This window comes from Halichoerus grypus, chromosome 10 (assembly GCF_964656455.1).
Source record: "Halichoerus grypus chromosome 10, mHalGry1.hap1.1, whole genome shotgun sequence".
In the NCBI taxonomy this organism is placed as follows: Eukaryota; Metazoa; Chordata; class Mammalia; order Carnivora; family Phocidae; genus Halichoerus; species Halichoerus grypus.
The window spans coordinates 87712306-87727767 of NC_135721.1; the positions used below are offsets into that span (position 1 = coordinate 87712306).

General features: G+C 49.0%; 1 protein-coding gene across 12 annotated transcripts in view; it reads right to left on the minus strand.

Annotated features, from left to right (window-relative positions):
* NPAS2 (neuronal PAS domain protein 2) overlaps nucleotides 1-15462 on the minus strand; it is a 152482-nt gene that overhangs the window by 23708 nt on the left and 113312 nt on the right. For all 12 annotated transcript variants that reach the window (XM_078056800.1, XM_078056794.1, XM_078056795.1 and 9 more), the window contains 5 exons: nucleotides 6869-6987; nucleotides 6089-6171; nucleotides 5222-5328; nucleotides 3041-3188; nucleotides 1051-1135 (listed from right to left, as the gene is read on the minus strand). In XM_078056800.1, the coding sequence (XP_077912926.1) occupies nucleotides 1051-1135; nucleotides 3041-3188; nucleotides 5222-5328; nucleotides 6089-6171; nucleotides 6869-6987 (542 nt within the window). The remainder of the gene's footprint in view (nucleotides 1-1050; nucleotides 1136-3040; nucleotides 3189-5221; nucleotides 5329-6088; nucleotides 6172-6868; nucleotides 6988-15462) is intronic.

Consider the following 15462-nt stretch of genomic DNA (forward strand, 5'->3'; position numbering starts at 1 on the left):
CAATCTCTGGATTCTAGGTCGCTGGGCAGCCTGGAACTTAAACCACGTGTCACCAATGATAAGATAGACTTTCCCCCCTACATTCTGACATATCTGAAATTGGGACGTGTCTTCCGACTGATGAAAAGAAGTCCTTATTTCACATATAGACTGGCGACAACATTTTCTCTTTCTTATTGGGAGATATATAAGGGTGGATCTTGTAACGGATAGCTTCTTGGCTTTGATAAAATACAATGCTCCCTCCCTTCCTTGCTTTCTCTCCTTTTCTCCCAACATGTGTGTCTGCTTGAAGAATGACCTTTGAGGAACAGGGCTCTGGTCTGCTTGCACGTTTCCCTCCAGCTGTCCAGGAGCGGAGATGGGGGAAGCCTGGCTAGAGGGGACCTGAGAACCGTGTGCGGAGGAAGGATAGAGGTAAGGCTTTGTGAAGGGAAACACCCCCCGCCAGCAGAGCTCCCTGACATGAAGCTGGCTCCAACACGGCTGTTACCTAAGACCTGCAGACACAGAAGTAGGAAGTGCACCTTGCTATTGACAACATGGAGGCTGTGTGAGGGGCAGTCTCCTCGTGGGATGCCTGGGTCCTGGAGGCAGGGCACCAGCACTTAGGCTACGGGAAGGACAAAGGCACCCAAATTATTCCACACCTCAATGGGACGACGGAATAAGCCCCTAGCTTTTTATCTGTGGGAGGAGATACAAAGTGGATTTATTATTGCTGCTTTCGTAAGGATGGAAAGCTGCCAGATCGTGCTTTGAGTCCAGAGGCTGTTTCTTACACAGCTCCGTGAGTTCTCACCCTCAGCGCCCTCGGGTATGTGAGCTAAAGCCTGTGTGTGCCTCTGTACCTCGTCTGAAGGACGAGGATAGTAACGGCGCCTGCCTCGCAGGAATATCATGATGGTAATCAAGTGAACACCCGAGGAACGCATTGAATAGTACTGGGAACATAGCAAATAAATATATTACTACTTTTATTATAACAACTCATGGAAGAACTTACTTAGGCAAACTTGGCCTTTAGCCATCTGGTGGGGATCAGCGTACCTTTAGTGCTGAAGGGTGGACGGCCTCGGGTGGCGGGTCTTCCAAAGCCAGTTCCTGCCTCCTTTCTACCCGGACATCTGCATAACTGATCAGGAAATCAAGAGATCACAGCAGGAGGTGGGACGTTCCAGATGGCAGCAGCAAAGAGCACGTGTGTGATACATCGAGGGACCCCCGTGACACCCACCCCAGAATCGTCACCACGAAGGAGGCTAGTCTTGTCACTTGTTTGAGGAAGGAGCTTCATTCTGTGCCTAACTGCCGCTGGGGTGACTTCTAATGGGACATCCCAAATATTTTCCTTTCCAGGGTGTTTTTATGCCCTTCTCCTTTACGCATCTTCTCCCCATGCCCTGAAACTTCCAAGCATAATTGCCTTTAGAAACCTATTTTCATCTACAGGATAAGCCTTGGCCTTTGAATAATCAGAAGCCTTTCTTAAAACCTACCCAGTCTGGACTGTGTGTATGGAGAACTGACAAATGGACTTTTTTTTTTTAGTAATTGCAACCTTTGGAAGTTTTCTCTCAAACAAATCTAGATCTAGACCCAGAGCACTGATTTGTCTGTGGGCCCACTTTTAAAATAGCGTGGGGAAATCAATCCAATGTGGAGATGGCCAAAGGGCCCCCAGCTCTGGCCTCTGACTATGTGTGGAGGAACAAGCTGGGCGAGGGACCCTGGGAAGTGACAGTGGCTCTGGGGCCTCTGGAATGCTTGTTAGCTTATTTACTAACTAGTTCACTCCCTACTTTCTCTGAGAGTTGCTTTCCAAGATTTGGGAGGTAGAGGATGGAGAGGAAGAGCGGGGTCAAGGGCGGAGTCTGAAGACCAAGATGTTGATGATGTCCAGACTTCCCTGGGGCCAAAAGGACCCTGTGGCAAAGGCCCAGGCTGGGTGGTGGTAGCTGGGGCTGGCCTGTCCTCAGAAACCACTGGCTGCTGAAGTGCCAGAGGGTGGGCCGAGAAGCTAAGATCAAGTCCCTAAGAGCGGCATGCAATGTGACAGTCAGGGTCACTGGCAAGAAAGACCAGCATTTCTCCCCGCTTATTAAAAGAAGAGAGATTTACTCGTTGACTGTATGTATGCGTGTGTGTGCATGTATGTATGCATGGTATGTACCCATTTATCTGTCCACCCACCTGCCTACTTGTTACCTATCAATCATCTATCGCTTATGTATATATATAAAATGCGGTATATATGTATAGTATCCATATGTACGTATATCTACCTATCATCCATCTACCTATCTACAATGTATATAATACTTATATACCTACTATATATATATACATATAAAACCTTTCTTTGTTCTGCTCAAATGCTCTTCTCTAGACCAGTTTAAAACTGATTGATGTCCTTAAAATTTCTGTAGTCAGGGGAAAAAAACCCCATGAATGACATTTCTCCTCTACCTTTGGGAATCGTGGCCTTACAGAGCCTGCGTCTAAGAAAGGCTGGATTCGTGGCCTCCCTCGGAAGCTCCGCCCACCCACCCTGGGCTGGGGGCTCCCCGAGGCCACCAGGAACCACCAGGAAGCCTCTCCCCTGGCAGTCAGGTTCTATTCCCAACGCTGTCTCAGTTGCCAGCAGGGGCTTTTAATGCATTAAAAATAGAGGGGACTAGGTCTTTGAGTGATTTAGAGGCAAAATTTTAATTTTCTTCTCCAAACAGTGACAAGGGAAGGTGGGGAGGTGAATGGAGATGAAGGGAAAATGTGGAAGAAGGTCAATGAAGCAATAACTCACGAAGTCACATCCCGGCACCCTACAGAAGGGCTGAACCGAATCCTCAGCCCGGCGGGGGGTGGGGGGGTGGGGGGGTGGGAACAGAGTTGTGTGTGTCCCTGGAAAGAAGCTGAGCTCTGGAGACTACTCTGTGAACCGCAGAGGATAGCTTGGGCCCTGTGGAGGAATTCAAGCCCAGGGCTCGCTTGCTCTTCGGAACCTGGGACTACTTGCCCGCCCTCTGAGCCCAGCCCTCACCTGACGACCGAGTGCGTGCACACAATGAACTCGGGCTTGGAGTTCCACTGGTGGTATGTGATGTAGTAGTGCGTCTGCAGCCAAATCCACTGCTGGCCTTTGGTCAGAAACCGGTAGCAACAGGACTTCCCTTTACCAAACTGCATCACTGTAGGCATAAAACAGAGGCTGCATGTAGCGAACGTTGATACGAAAACGATCTCTCCCCCAGAAGGTACTGTTGAAAGCAGAAGCTTTCAGATACACCATGCCAAACAGTGTGCACTTCTCCAGGTGTGCTGTATTTTAAGTGACTATCAAGATCCTGCTAAACGATACTGAATTCTTAAACAAGGGAAGAACAATCTGCACGCTTCCCCAAATGCTCAACGGCTTAAGAGAGCCTCAGATAAGGGCAGATTTCCCCAACTACAAAGAGGCCCGGGTTTGCCTGCTTCCGGAGGAGCTGTCTTTGGGGCTGTGGGAGCTGAGCACAGGAGAGACGATCCAGACGCTGGGAGAATTGGGCCCCAAATAGACCTGACAGCCTGCAACCTCTGCACGGGATTCGGGGGCTGTCAGTCAGCAGTTCATGCTTCGTCTACACGGTCCTAAATGAGAGAGTCGCCTACGGATGCCTTCCAGCTCAGGCCCCACTGCCACAGGGCTGTGTGGAGCCCTCTAGGGTTAAGTCTGTTGGTGGGCTTCTCTGGGGGGTGGGGGGTCCAAAACAGAATGGGTGCTGTTGTATTAGCCTGCATGGGGCAGAAGGCTGGGACTGTGGGTCTAGGGAAGAAGAACAGTTTGCGTCACTGCCTCAGTGCCTGGGATTTAGCACCTCATTCTGCAAACAGATAACAGGTATCTCGACTGGGAAACTAAAGCGAAGACGGGAGCCACTGCCTTGGAGAATGTGATCTCGGAAGAGGTAGGAAGCTCAGCTGAGCAAGGGCGTGGGCTGCACAGAGCGAGAACGTCTTGCCTGAGCCCTGGGCCAAATCCTTCAGATCATGAAGGTAATTCTACCCCCAGGGTGGCCTTGCTCCGTTAGAAGGGTCAGAAGCAGCCAAAGCTCGAGGTAACCCTGCTTCTCAAACTTTCATGGGCCCACGAATCACTTGGCGGGGGGCGGGTCTTGTTAAAATGGACGTTCTGATTCCACAGGCCTAGCGGGAAAGCCCGAGAATCTGCAAGGCTAGCGGACTCGCTGCGATGCCCTTGCCGCTGCGTGAGGAGCACACTTTGAGGAGCAAGGGGTTCAAGTTGTAAAGATTAGCCTCAGATTCTACCGGAGGATCCTGATGGAACTCGAGCCTATTCTTCCTTTGACTAGGAAAGCGGAGAAGAGACAGTTACAATGGGCGCGACAGACAGCATGTCTATCAAAACACAATGTTGGTGGTCAATTCGCGTGTCAGGATCCAGAAGTCGGGATGACGAAAAATGTTCCTGTTTAAAGCTAGAACTTGGCACGGAAAATATGGCTTGCCAAGGTTAATTCTTGATGACTCTTGCTAAGTGAGAATCCAAATATGCTGGTCATTCTCCCCCATGCCCCCTACATCATGAGTCCTACTTCCCCTACCTCTGCCCCCCTATTGTCCTCTTCTGTGGCAGAGAGCCTTCCTTGATCCCCTCCCCCAGCTGGGTGAGCCCCCCAGTATCCTGAGTGCAGTGACAGCATCCTGTAATGTCACCTATTTCTGCTTTCCCATTAGACCTTGCTCCTGCAGAACAGCAAGGAGATTCTGATCATCTTTATGTCCCGGGCCTCGCTCAGTACCTGGCCCGTAGCTTGTGACCAATTATATGTCTGTTGGCAAAAAGCAGTGATGTTGAATTCAGTATTTTGTCTTTGAAGTGTATTGCATAACTTAGAAAAAATGACCATCGTTGTCTTATTTTCTTAAGTCAGACGAAAATAGCTTGTATATCTGAAGGGTACGGGAAGGAGCTGGGAGGGGGGTGGAGGATGCGGGGGAGGTGGGAGGAGGCGGAGAAAGTCAATTCCAGCTGGAAACACAACCCAGGGGCAAACCACAAAAGGTCCTCCACCACACTCCTACATCATTTCAGAGAAAATAAAGTCTTCCTCCTCAAAAAGAAACGAAGCAATAAACAGATTTCCAGGGCCAAAGAGTCGTGCTGTCCGGGCTCCGTGGAGGGTGCTGGAGGCCTTCTGGCTGGGTGTGCAGTACTCACAGTGCTGGTGGCACCTGGCCAGGAGCTCCAGATCGTCAATGTGGTAGTAGTCATAGCCCGACGTCCCCAAAACTTCAAAAGGCAGGTATCCTATGATCGGAGGGGCTCTGCCAAGCAATAGGGACAGTTTGTCAGAGAGCAAGCACCCTGCCCCACTCACAATGGCAATACCTCCATCCAGAGGGGGTACGGTTTGCACATTTAATGATCAACACAGAGCCTCATTTCTCAAGAGCCAGGGCAGGAAAATAATTTTGCAATGGTTCAAACCAGAGAGGGTGTGTTTTCCAAAGTGCTCAAACTTTCTGGCATTTAGATACTCGGTTTCGTTGGCATAACCTGGGTTAAATAATAATAAACTTTATTATTACCGAATAATTAAAAACAGCTATAGATTGGGTCAGTCCAACCCCAAAGCGTAATAAAAAGTTAAAGGGTGGGGAGGGGAGATTTCTCATCCTTCGACTGCGAAAGCTGTTATAGAAGAAAGAAGATTGAATTAAAGGGACAAAAAGGTGTTGAGAGAAATAAGACGAAGAGTTTCTCTCCCATCTGCTCCTGCCTTCCTGGGAGCTGGAGAGGGTCCTGAGGGGTGGGTGTGGGGGTGAGGGTATCCCAAGGATGTCCCCGGGCTGTGGCAACTGGCTCTCCCGAGATGCTCTGACCCAAACACAGAACATATCCACGGACAACTTGCAGTGGGAGGGAAGCTGCCTCACTCTTGGCTGGGAACGATTTTTCCTGCTGCCAGAAAGCCCTTCTCCCTGAAGGGACTAGGCCCGACTTTTCTCTCCCAAGGAGAGCCTGGCTCATGCAAACAAACACTTGAAAAGGACCCAACCCAAACATGTTTTTCTTTTCACAAACCTGTGATCCAGAAATAAAAATTTCCATTCCAAGCTATGCCTTGAAGTGAATTCCTCTAAGGGTTCGTCAACTATGCACATTTCCTGTATTAGAAGGGGAAAAAAAATGTTGCTCAGGGTGGCAGATGCTCACCCTAGGTTTGTTCAAGAACGCGTGGTAGAAGGATAACAGAAGTTAAAATCATTGAGAGCAAGTCTCCAAGTTGGGTTGGACTGAAACTCATCATCTGTAGCTAATTTCAGTATTAGCTGATACTAAATTTATTTCACAAGCTGGGGAAAAATACCTAAGAGCCAAAATGTCACACCACTCCCTTCCCATTATCTAGAAGTGTGGTAAACATGTGGAAAATGGCTTTTCATGTGAATTTGAATGACTAACTTAACTCAACATTCATGCCATGGATGTTAAAGCAATCACAGATGAGAGAATATGGACAAACCCTTGGTTTTGACACTGGGTCCTCACCTCGGCCTGCCCTGAGTGGTATTAACGTCCCCAGCAAAAGGTCGGAGTGTCGACAGAGTTGCAAGTGAGTCTCTCTGCAGGCGGAGCAGCAGCTGAGGCTGCCTTCCAGCCAAACAGCTCGCAGGAAACCAGAGTTAAGGCAAGGGGCAGGTGGGGCTGTCACAGGTATAGAAGCCAGGCATTTCAACTCTTCGAAGTCAGTGACAGCGTCATTGCAATCCTATTCTTTCCCATAAAGACGGCTAATGAACTATAACCAAACGTGACTCAGTTGTACTAGTTCTACATGATAAATTCTCTCCCGGTACTTGCCTTTAAGAACTGGGGTGTTGCCAGGCGAACGGTGGCGATGAAGCAGACCTCCTTCCCGAGCGGCACCCGGCAGGGCCTTGAAAGGGTGCTGTCGAAGCCGTTACAAGAGGGGCTAGGCACTGGGGCGGGAGGGGACAGACAGACGGGTTAGGCCTGTGAAGCACAGCGGCAGACCCCTACCTGGCCTCACCATCAGCCAGCACCAGTGCTCAGGGCTTCGAGAACATTCACTCACTTTCTTCGTGCCCTGGGACACCTCGCTCAGGTAGGTGCTATGACCCTCCCTGCGCAGGAAGTGGGAGGCACGGGCTGCTGAGGTTACTTGCACCCAGCAGAAGGGAGCTGGAATCCGAGTGGCCGGCAGACTCCCCCGCCTCTCATCTCTAGGAGTCCTCTGGCCGCTTAGACTGTTGTGCTGGGAAAAATGTTCTACAAAAGGAGAGACAGCCTCACTCCGCAGTAAGGGCCTGCATTCTCACTTCAGGGCGGGTTCCACAGTCAGACGTCGTTTCTGATCTGATGGGTGCCCTGGCATTCGCTGACAACCCCCCCTTCCCACCCCTGGTCCTGGCACCGCACACCTGGGGTTCGAGGGTTTCCCCCCTGAAAGCCCATGCCGGGAGCCAGGCTGATGCTGGGCTTGGCGGGTGCGACTGAGGACGTGGCCTCAGGCTCCAGGGGGATCCCCAGAGGCACACGGTGTCCACCACAAACTTGCTAGTTCTGTAGCTATGCACAGGGGACACACCTGTTCACAAGTGTCTTCTTCTCACTGGGAAGGCATGACTTTCCTCAGTCTACGGATGAGGCCGTGGAGGCCCAGAAAGCTCACGTGTATTAACCAAGGTCGCTCAGAGTAGTAATAATGGAGCAAGGACTCGAGCCAGGTCTTCCAACTCTGAGCCTGGAGTTCTTCCAGGGCAGAGAGGGGATTGGTCAAGGCTCGCGCCCACCACGGGGCTGAGAACAGGCCCCCGCACGCCCTCTGGGGAGGTGCGAGCTGGTACCAGCCGCCATCTTCCCTGGGAGCTACAGACCTGGCTTCACGGTGATTGTGGTGAACTGCTTTACCTTTTGGGCCAGAGAACAATTCTGCTATTTTAGGTGGAGTATGCTGGCTGGGAAAAAGAACCCGTTAAATAGGAGAAAAGTCGGTGGACCATGTATATGGGATTCTCGAACCTGGCTACACACCAGATTCCCTGGGACCTTCTCTGTGGCCTCCCAGCTGTCCAGACCCCGTTCCCAGCTCTGCTAATTCAGGAACTCTGGGTGGGAAGCCCAGGCGCTGGCACTTTTAAAAGCTCCCCACCCCCCGCCGCCCCTGCAACATCTAGTACCATGCAGCCAGGATTGAGGATCATTACGCTAGATAATCCACCCTACCTCTTTCTTTTTCAAATGTAGTTGATTATATCCTGAACCAGATCCTGAATTCTAAGTACATTTCTGAACTGGTAGATTTAAACATAGTTGTGTTTTCCAATTTGAGAACATATAAAGCAACAGAAAATGAAATGCATTCTAAAATGAATCTGCAAGACTTTCTTTGGATTTTAGCTTTCCAATAATTTTTGTTTTATATGTTCGTAGGTTTCTAAGTGATTCTATAATGTGGTCTTCTAGCCACTAACATGAATAAATTCATTTTACCAAACATATTCTCTGAATGCATTCACATACATATTAATATGAATGTTTCCGAACATGAATATAAAGGGGGCAAAGTAGGAAATGGTGGTCCCTAGAGAGTTTACATCTGTCATTAGTTGGCTTAGACCACTGCAGATTAATGTGTAGGGTGAGCCAAGGCACTCAAGCAGGGAAGAGAAAGCAATCTCACAGGGGAAGGGTCTACAGATGTGAACATCTGCATAATAAAAAAAAAGACATTAACACATTTCCCAGATGTGAAATATCCTCTCTGCTTGAAGCTAAGAGGCATCACCTGCCAGATAAAGACCTAGTAAAATTCTCCCTACTCTTTCAGAAAATCTAGGCTTTCTAAGCAAATTTCCGAGGACTTCCAGGGAATTTTAAGAGACGGTCTCTCTCATTTGTCTCTAAACCATGTGCCTTGCTGGAATGATCCACGGGCTCTGTCAGTAAGTGCCTTCATCAGTGATTTACGGTGAGGAAGGCAGGGGAATGGAAAGAGCGTGGGGTAGGGAAACCCCAGCCCCTAACAATGTCTTCAAGGGGCAGAGACCATGGAAATTAAGTGAATGTTCTGCAGAGCTTACTGCTGGCCTGGCTGCCTCTCAGTGCAATTTTATCAGTCCTTTTAGAACTGCTAAGGTTTTAAAGATGAAAATGCTCCCCGCAGGGGAAATTTCATTATTGCTTACAGCCTGTGCTAGAGAAGCTAGATACTTTACAGAGGCTCCAGAACCAAGCAAACTCCTCTTCTAAATGAGCTTTCTCCCCCAAAACCTGAAGCAGCTGAGGGTTTGATCAAAGGTGACAGTAAATCAAGGGTGAAAGTTTTAACAGAGGCCAAGGGGAAAACCTTGGGGGGAAGTCAAGGGGAAGAAGATACTTGAAACATTTTGCCAGCTGTGTTTCAAATGACTTTTATTCACAGCAGGAGCCTCCTAGCAGATTCCAGAGTCAACACAGGAGCAAACTGCTCCCTGGGACTTCATGGTAATATTTAGCACTTAGAATAACTTCTCTGGCACTTCGCATCCCAAGGTAGTTAAAAAACGTTAATTAAGGATTTAATTAGTTGTTTCAATTTAAGTAATAGAAAAAACATATCTAATTACAGCAGGCTTCCCGAGCCTCCTGGAAGGATTACCCCGTCGATGCTGGCGCAGCCCTATTCATCAGCCTTCTCCTTGCTTCCGCCACTCCAAGACACACACACACACACACACACACACAGCACTCACGCCACAGATAAAAGCAGTGATTACTTGCTACATTTTTTGCCCCGAGGGTCGTCTTACTTGAAATTGATCTTCTCTTGCCCAGAGCTAAAGAGATGGGTTTCCCCTATGGCAGGAACTGGGTCTAGTTCTCTGTCTCCCGCCCTGAGCAGGCGTCTTGCACACAGCAGGTGCTCCACATGCGTTTGTTGAATGTGTCTCCGACGAGATGACCTTCCATCGCACATCCAGACCACAGCTTAAGACCCGGCTAGGGGAAGGCACCTTCGGATCCCAGCCAGCAACTGACGCACAGGCCTTGAGACCCCACGGTGGCTCCGCCTTGTGTGGCCCAGCCTGGTGCTGCTGGAGGCTGGCTCACTTTGGGAGGGTGCCCGTGGAGCACGGTCCTGGGTCCCACTGGCCCTCGGGCTAGCTCACCCCCTACTAGTGCATTTACACTGGTCAGAAGGTCCCGGGCAAGGTCTGCTGCAAATCAGCAACAGCAGTCCCCGCTCTGAGGGGGCCTCACGCTTGGAAAGATGCAAGAGGGTGTTCTGCTTTTGGTCTTCCTACTACTAAAGGGGTCCATGGGGGGGATTAAGCCCCTCTTTGCTCCTGAACTTTCATCACAGCCTCTAATTTTAGAGACCCTGGAAGAATTTTGCCTTGGGCGGGCACGCCCTTGGGATTCTGGCCACAAGAGAGCCCTGAGGTTCTCGAGAGAATAAGGGTGATTAAAGTCCTTCTCGCTTGGCACCTGGGGTTGGCTTCCAAGTCTGTCTGATGACAATGGTGACCTCCCAAGTCAGTCATAAGAACATAAGGATGACTGAGCAGGCAGGGCGGTCTCGGGTGGCATGAGACGTGTGTGCAAAGGGGTAGAAAAGAACGGGGAAGAAGCGGGGTGGGGATAGTGAACATAGTTCACAGCAAAGGAGCAGAAACAAATGGAAAAAGGGGTACCGACTGTTCCTCAGGACTGGTCCAGTCATCAGGCCTAAACTATTAAGTATTCTGATCAGAGATGGCCTGCTCATGATAAATTAGTTGCAACAACTGTAGGAAAACACACTAATCGTCCACACAGAGAGTGACAAATCGCTTTCTCAGCACTTCTCGGAACCAACGAAAATTCAAAGCCGAAAGGTGTCCAGGAAGACGTGAAACAATCAGGAAGCTCACTAAAGGAAGAAAAAAGTTCTTAAATCTCATTTATGATAAATGTCCAAAACGTCTGGGCTAGAGTGTTGGACTGTTAAGGAAAAAATAATTTCCTGCACATTCACGAGAAATCCTCTCCCGCTCATTAAGCACTATTTTCAGGCTCTTCTCTCTTTTCTGCACAGCATGGCATGTTTCACCTGATGGGTTCTCGGGACAGCCGCAGCAAAATCATGCTGCCCGGTTTTTGGCCCCGGGGGGCACTGCCTAACTTGCCGAGGCAATCAGTGCGTGGTTCGTGCTTTCTTTCTGCCAGTGCTGTTTGGCATCGGAAAGAAAGAACGAGCTTGGAGAGAAGCTGGGAGCCACACGAGAAAGCTAGGGGTTTGCAATTTGCTGGATTGAAAAAATGACTCCGATGGGAACATGTATGTCTCACTTAAATATTTCTCCTTTCCCTCGGTGTTCATTAATTAAAATGAGTATTTTTCGGGGCCAGGAGGTTGTCATGGCATTGACAAGATATCCACCAGATGGTTGGTGTGGACGCAGGAAGTGAACTTCCCACAGGCTGTCGCCCCCTGTCCTCCAAGTGGATGCCTTGTGCACACTTTTATCACAATGACTGCACACGTCTATAGAAGTGCCCCTGCTCCCAGGCTGAAGCAAGCAGGAGGACGTGTCTGATAAATGTCTGACCATTCCTCACTGCTCCATTTCAATATGGGCTCTAGATGCTCAAGCAGGATGATGCCCTGGGGTAACAATTTGTTCTTTATCGCGATCTTAATTCCTCTGCGACCTAATCTGGCAGCAATGTCCACTGCCAGAGAAGAATGTGGCACTTCCTTGCTGGGGTGGAGGGGACACTCTGCTTCTTGCCTCTTGGGGGCCTGTGCCAGATGGAAGAGACATTCCTTCCTGTGCTCAACTCACGTCTCCATTCTCAGTGAGGTCTGGTGGGTGTGGCTTTGTTCCCCTAACTGAGAAATCTCAATTCAGCTCAGGGAAACAAAAAACAAAACCCCCAAAGCCCTAAAATGAGGCAACCTACAGAAATCCCACGGAACATACGGAATCGAGTGTTGTAAGCTGAAAAGCCTCCCTTTCTGCCAGTATTTCAAATCTGGTTGTGTGGTTAGAGGCAAATAGGTAAAATGAGGGCAGGGAAACTTTTATACTCTGGTGTGTGGTTTCTGGAAAGCCCAGAGTGGAATGTTTGCTGAGGGTGACCTATTTGGAACCACACCAGCAACTTTTGAAATACTGCTTTCTGGATTTCAGTCAGATGCACATTTAAATCCAAGTCTGGGGGAGGAGCAAGGGCTTAAATAGAGGATTGCCTTCTTCCTGGCACGAACTTATCTTTCAGGAACTGGAACCTGTTTATTAGGACCCCTTAAAGCAAAGACTGTTCATTATGCCTTGGAAAATCATCTGGCCAGTTCCTCTCCCATAAAAGTGGGGGGTGGGACCGTGGGACTTGGGTGGGGGTTGGGAGAGGACCCTGGGGCTCCTCTATATAACTGGAGAAGGAAAAAGATGGAACAGTGTATTTGTGCGTGGTATTTTAAAAAATGAAAAAAGTTCAGCCCCATTCTGGAAATGATGTGAAAAGCAGAGGTAGACCGGGGGCTGCTCACACCAGTGGTCCTCCCTGAATCTCCAGGCCACATGGCCGAGGTCACACAGTAGGCTTTTTTAGGGGAAGAGGAGGAGACACGTACTTCTGTATTCCAGCTCGGATCCCTTCAAGATGCTTTTCACAGACTTGGTGAGAAACTGTCCTAAAGTGAAACAGTTCTAGGAAAGCTGTTTTCTTGTCTCATTTCCCGACATGTACTTCTTCACATTTATTAAAAAATCTAGGTTAAAGATGTGCAGTCCTGTCTTCCGTCCTCTCCCCTGCCTCGAACATCTGAAGCAAATGATGAAGTCCTAAGGAGTGACCAAGATGCACAAATAGCGAAGCGGGAGAAAATTCCATTTTGTTGATGCATTTGGGCAACGGTGGCTGTGTCTACGCAGCCCTGGTGAACGGAGAGGGTCAGAGGGACAGGGGCAAGGTGGTGAATCTAGAAATGTCCAACCAGAGAGTTTAATCGCCTTAACAAGGGCAAAGGTGCCCTTATGCCTCTCCACACCCCAAATTCCCAACCTCGCCTACTCCTACCGGTGACAGGGCAGACGAATGCTGAGCGGTTACGTGGGTTAGCAGGCAAGCAGATGGTGTCTTCATCTGCGTGACTTAAGGGTCACCAAAAGCTCCCTCTGGATCCGTATCCGCCGTCTTCCCTGCCCTGCAGCCAACACGTTTCCCTTTCTGCCCTTTGGTGTAAGGCCCAAGGGTTCCTATAGACGTGGTTTTCGAGTTGCAGCCCGTGCCTCCATCAGCCTTAAGGCTAACTGGGTGATCAAGTGAACAAGAGGCAGGGAAGAGAGCGGGGCAGGAACAGTCCTGGCGGGGATGCCTGAGTCAGGGGTCCGGTTAAGGACCTCGGGGAACACCCAGGGAGCCCAGGGGGCTAAGGAACTTGGTGGTGGGGGACACAGACTAGGGAGCAAATGGAGGCCAAAGATGACCTCACACTGACCATGCACGGTTGCCTAGACCTTCCAGTGCAGACAATTTACAAATCACTGGAAGTTACACACGGGCCAGTTTACCCAGCACGTACTCAAGTGGATTTAATCTTCACTTTGGATTCAAGGTCAAAGGTGTATCGGGGGCTCTATCTCTGGGTGGGCTCTGGGGTCCGTCAAGGAGAGCTGTATTATCAGTTCTCAAGGAAAAGCCAGATTTCCCTATGAGTCAGAAGTCGGGTCTGAATCCTGCTGCTGTCCCTGACCATCTGTATGTGTGGGACCAAGATCACTGAGCCTCAGTCTAGCCAATGTACTTGTGTTGAGCCTTATTTATGTAACAGGCATGGACTGCGTAGGCTCACAGATGAGTAAAGGTCACTGTCCTTTCCACTCCATTATTTATCAAAATGAGAGCCTTGCATCTTCCTGACAGGCATCAAAGAAGAATGGACCAGGCCATGCCCCATAAACTAAACAGCCCTACAGAAATGAGAGGACTTTTCCCGATAACGGGCCAGAGTAGGGTTTCCTATGAAGTCCTCTGAAGTGTGAGCAGGGATTCTATTAAAATAAAACCAGTATTCATTGTCCGTTTTCTTCTATACTTTACACATTGTTTTTAAGTGTTTGCCATGCCTGGGAACTCAGGGAAGTGGCAGGGGGTGGCTTGTGTACAAACCACATTTTCTAGTGTCTGTATTTGATACTTTGACATTTGGGGCCTTGCCGACCCTGAAGGAATTGCTCCTTTCTGGGTTAGCCAATTCCTAGAAATAGTTAATGACTCACCTTCCCGTGCACCTTTCATAGGCAAACCAACCCATCTAGAGCCCACACCCCAACCCAGGCATCTGACAACTAGAGACAGCCCTTCTACCCAAGAGCCCACTAAAATGATTCCAACTAGCCAAACTGAAGCCTGTTTACACTGCCTTGCTCCTTCTTTTTCAGAGAAGCTACACGAGTGGCTCTTGCCCACATTTTCTCCTGTTCGCCCTGCCCCCGACCTCCCTTGGTGCTTCCCCATGTGGCCTCTGTGGTGTGCTGGGCCTGTTTGGAGGGATCTGTGAGTATAAACCTCTTCTTTCCTGATAGTCATTTCCATGTCTGTGTGTCTCACCATATTTGACTTAAAACAAATCTTGGGTACCATGAAAGCAGCTTGGTACCTGGGTGCAGGACATCTGGCGTGCACAGGGACAGACATCGTGTACCAAGGGCACGCCACGTGGCAGGGACAGGCCTGTGCGCCGCAGCTACAAAACAAGCTTAGTTTCAACATAGATTTGTGGGAGGCAGCAAAGCAATGGGGTGAAGGGTAGGACTCCAGGGTTAGAATGGGTACGATTGTAGGTCCCCCACTTTCCATGTGTGTGCCTCAGATTCTTATATGCATCACTTTCCTCCTGTTTAGATGGGATGATGCCAACAGGACCGCTTAAAAGGTTGGTGGGAGGACTCGACGAGATTATCAATGCGAAGACAGAGCCCAGGACCTGGGACTTGGGAAACACTCCTAAGGGAGTTATTTATATTAACCCATTGTTCAAGGCTTATTGAGAAGTAAACCTACAAAATCAAATTTGAAGTATTCCTTAGAGTATGTTAAACCGTATTTTCTAGGTCAAAAATGACTGAATGCTGGTGATTTTATAGGGCTCCATCTTAGAAATTCATTTGTCTCTGACATTTGTTGTTTATTTTCATCCAAGTGAGAATTATATTTCCGTTTTTCCACAATTACGTTTGGGGACTCTTGTCTCAAGAAAGCCCCCTAACTTTGATTTGTTCAACAGGCTCTGGAAAGACACTCTGGCACTCTTGGTTTTAAATTTTCCACTTTCAGTGCTGTGTGTTTATAGCAGTAACAGTTTCCAAAAGAAAAAAAAAAAAGAAAAAAAAATCACACATAATTTCCACACATTCTTTCAGGCAAACAAACATTGTCTCAACTTGAAGTGAAAATAAAGCTTT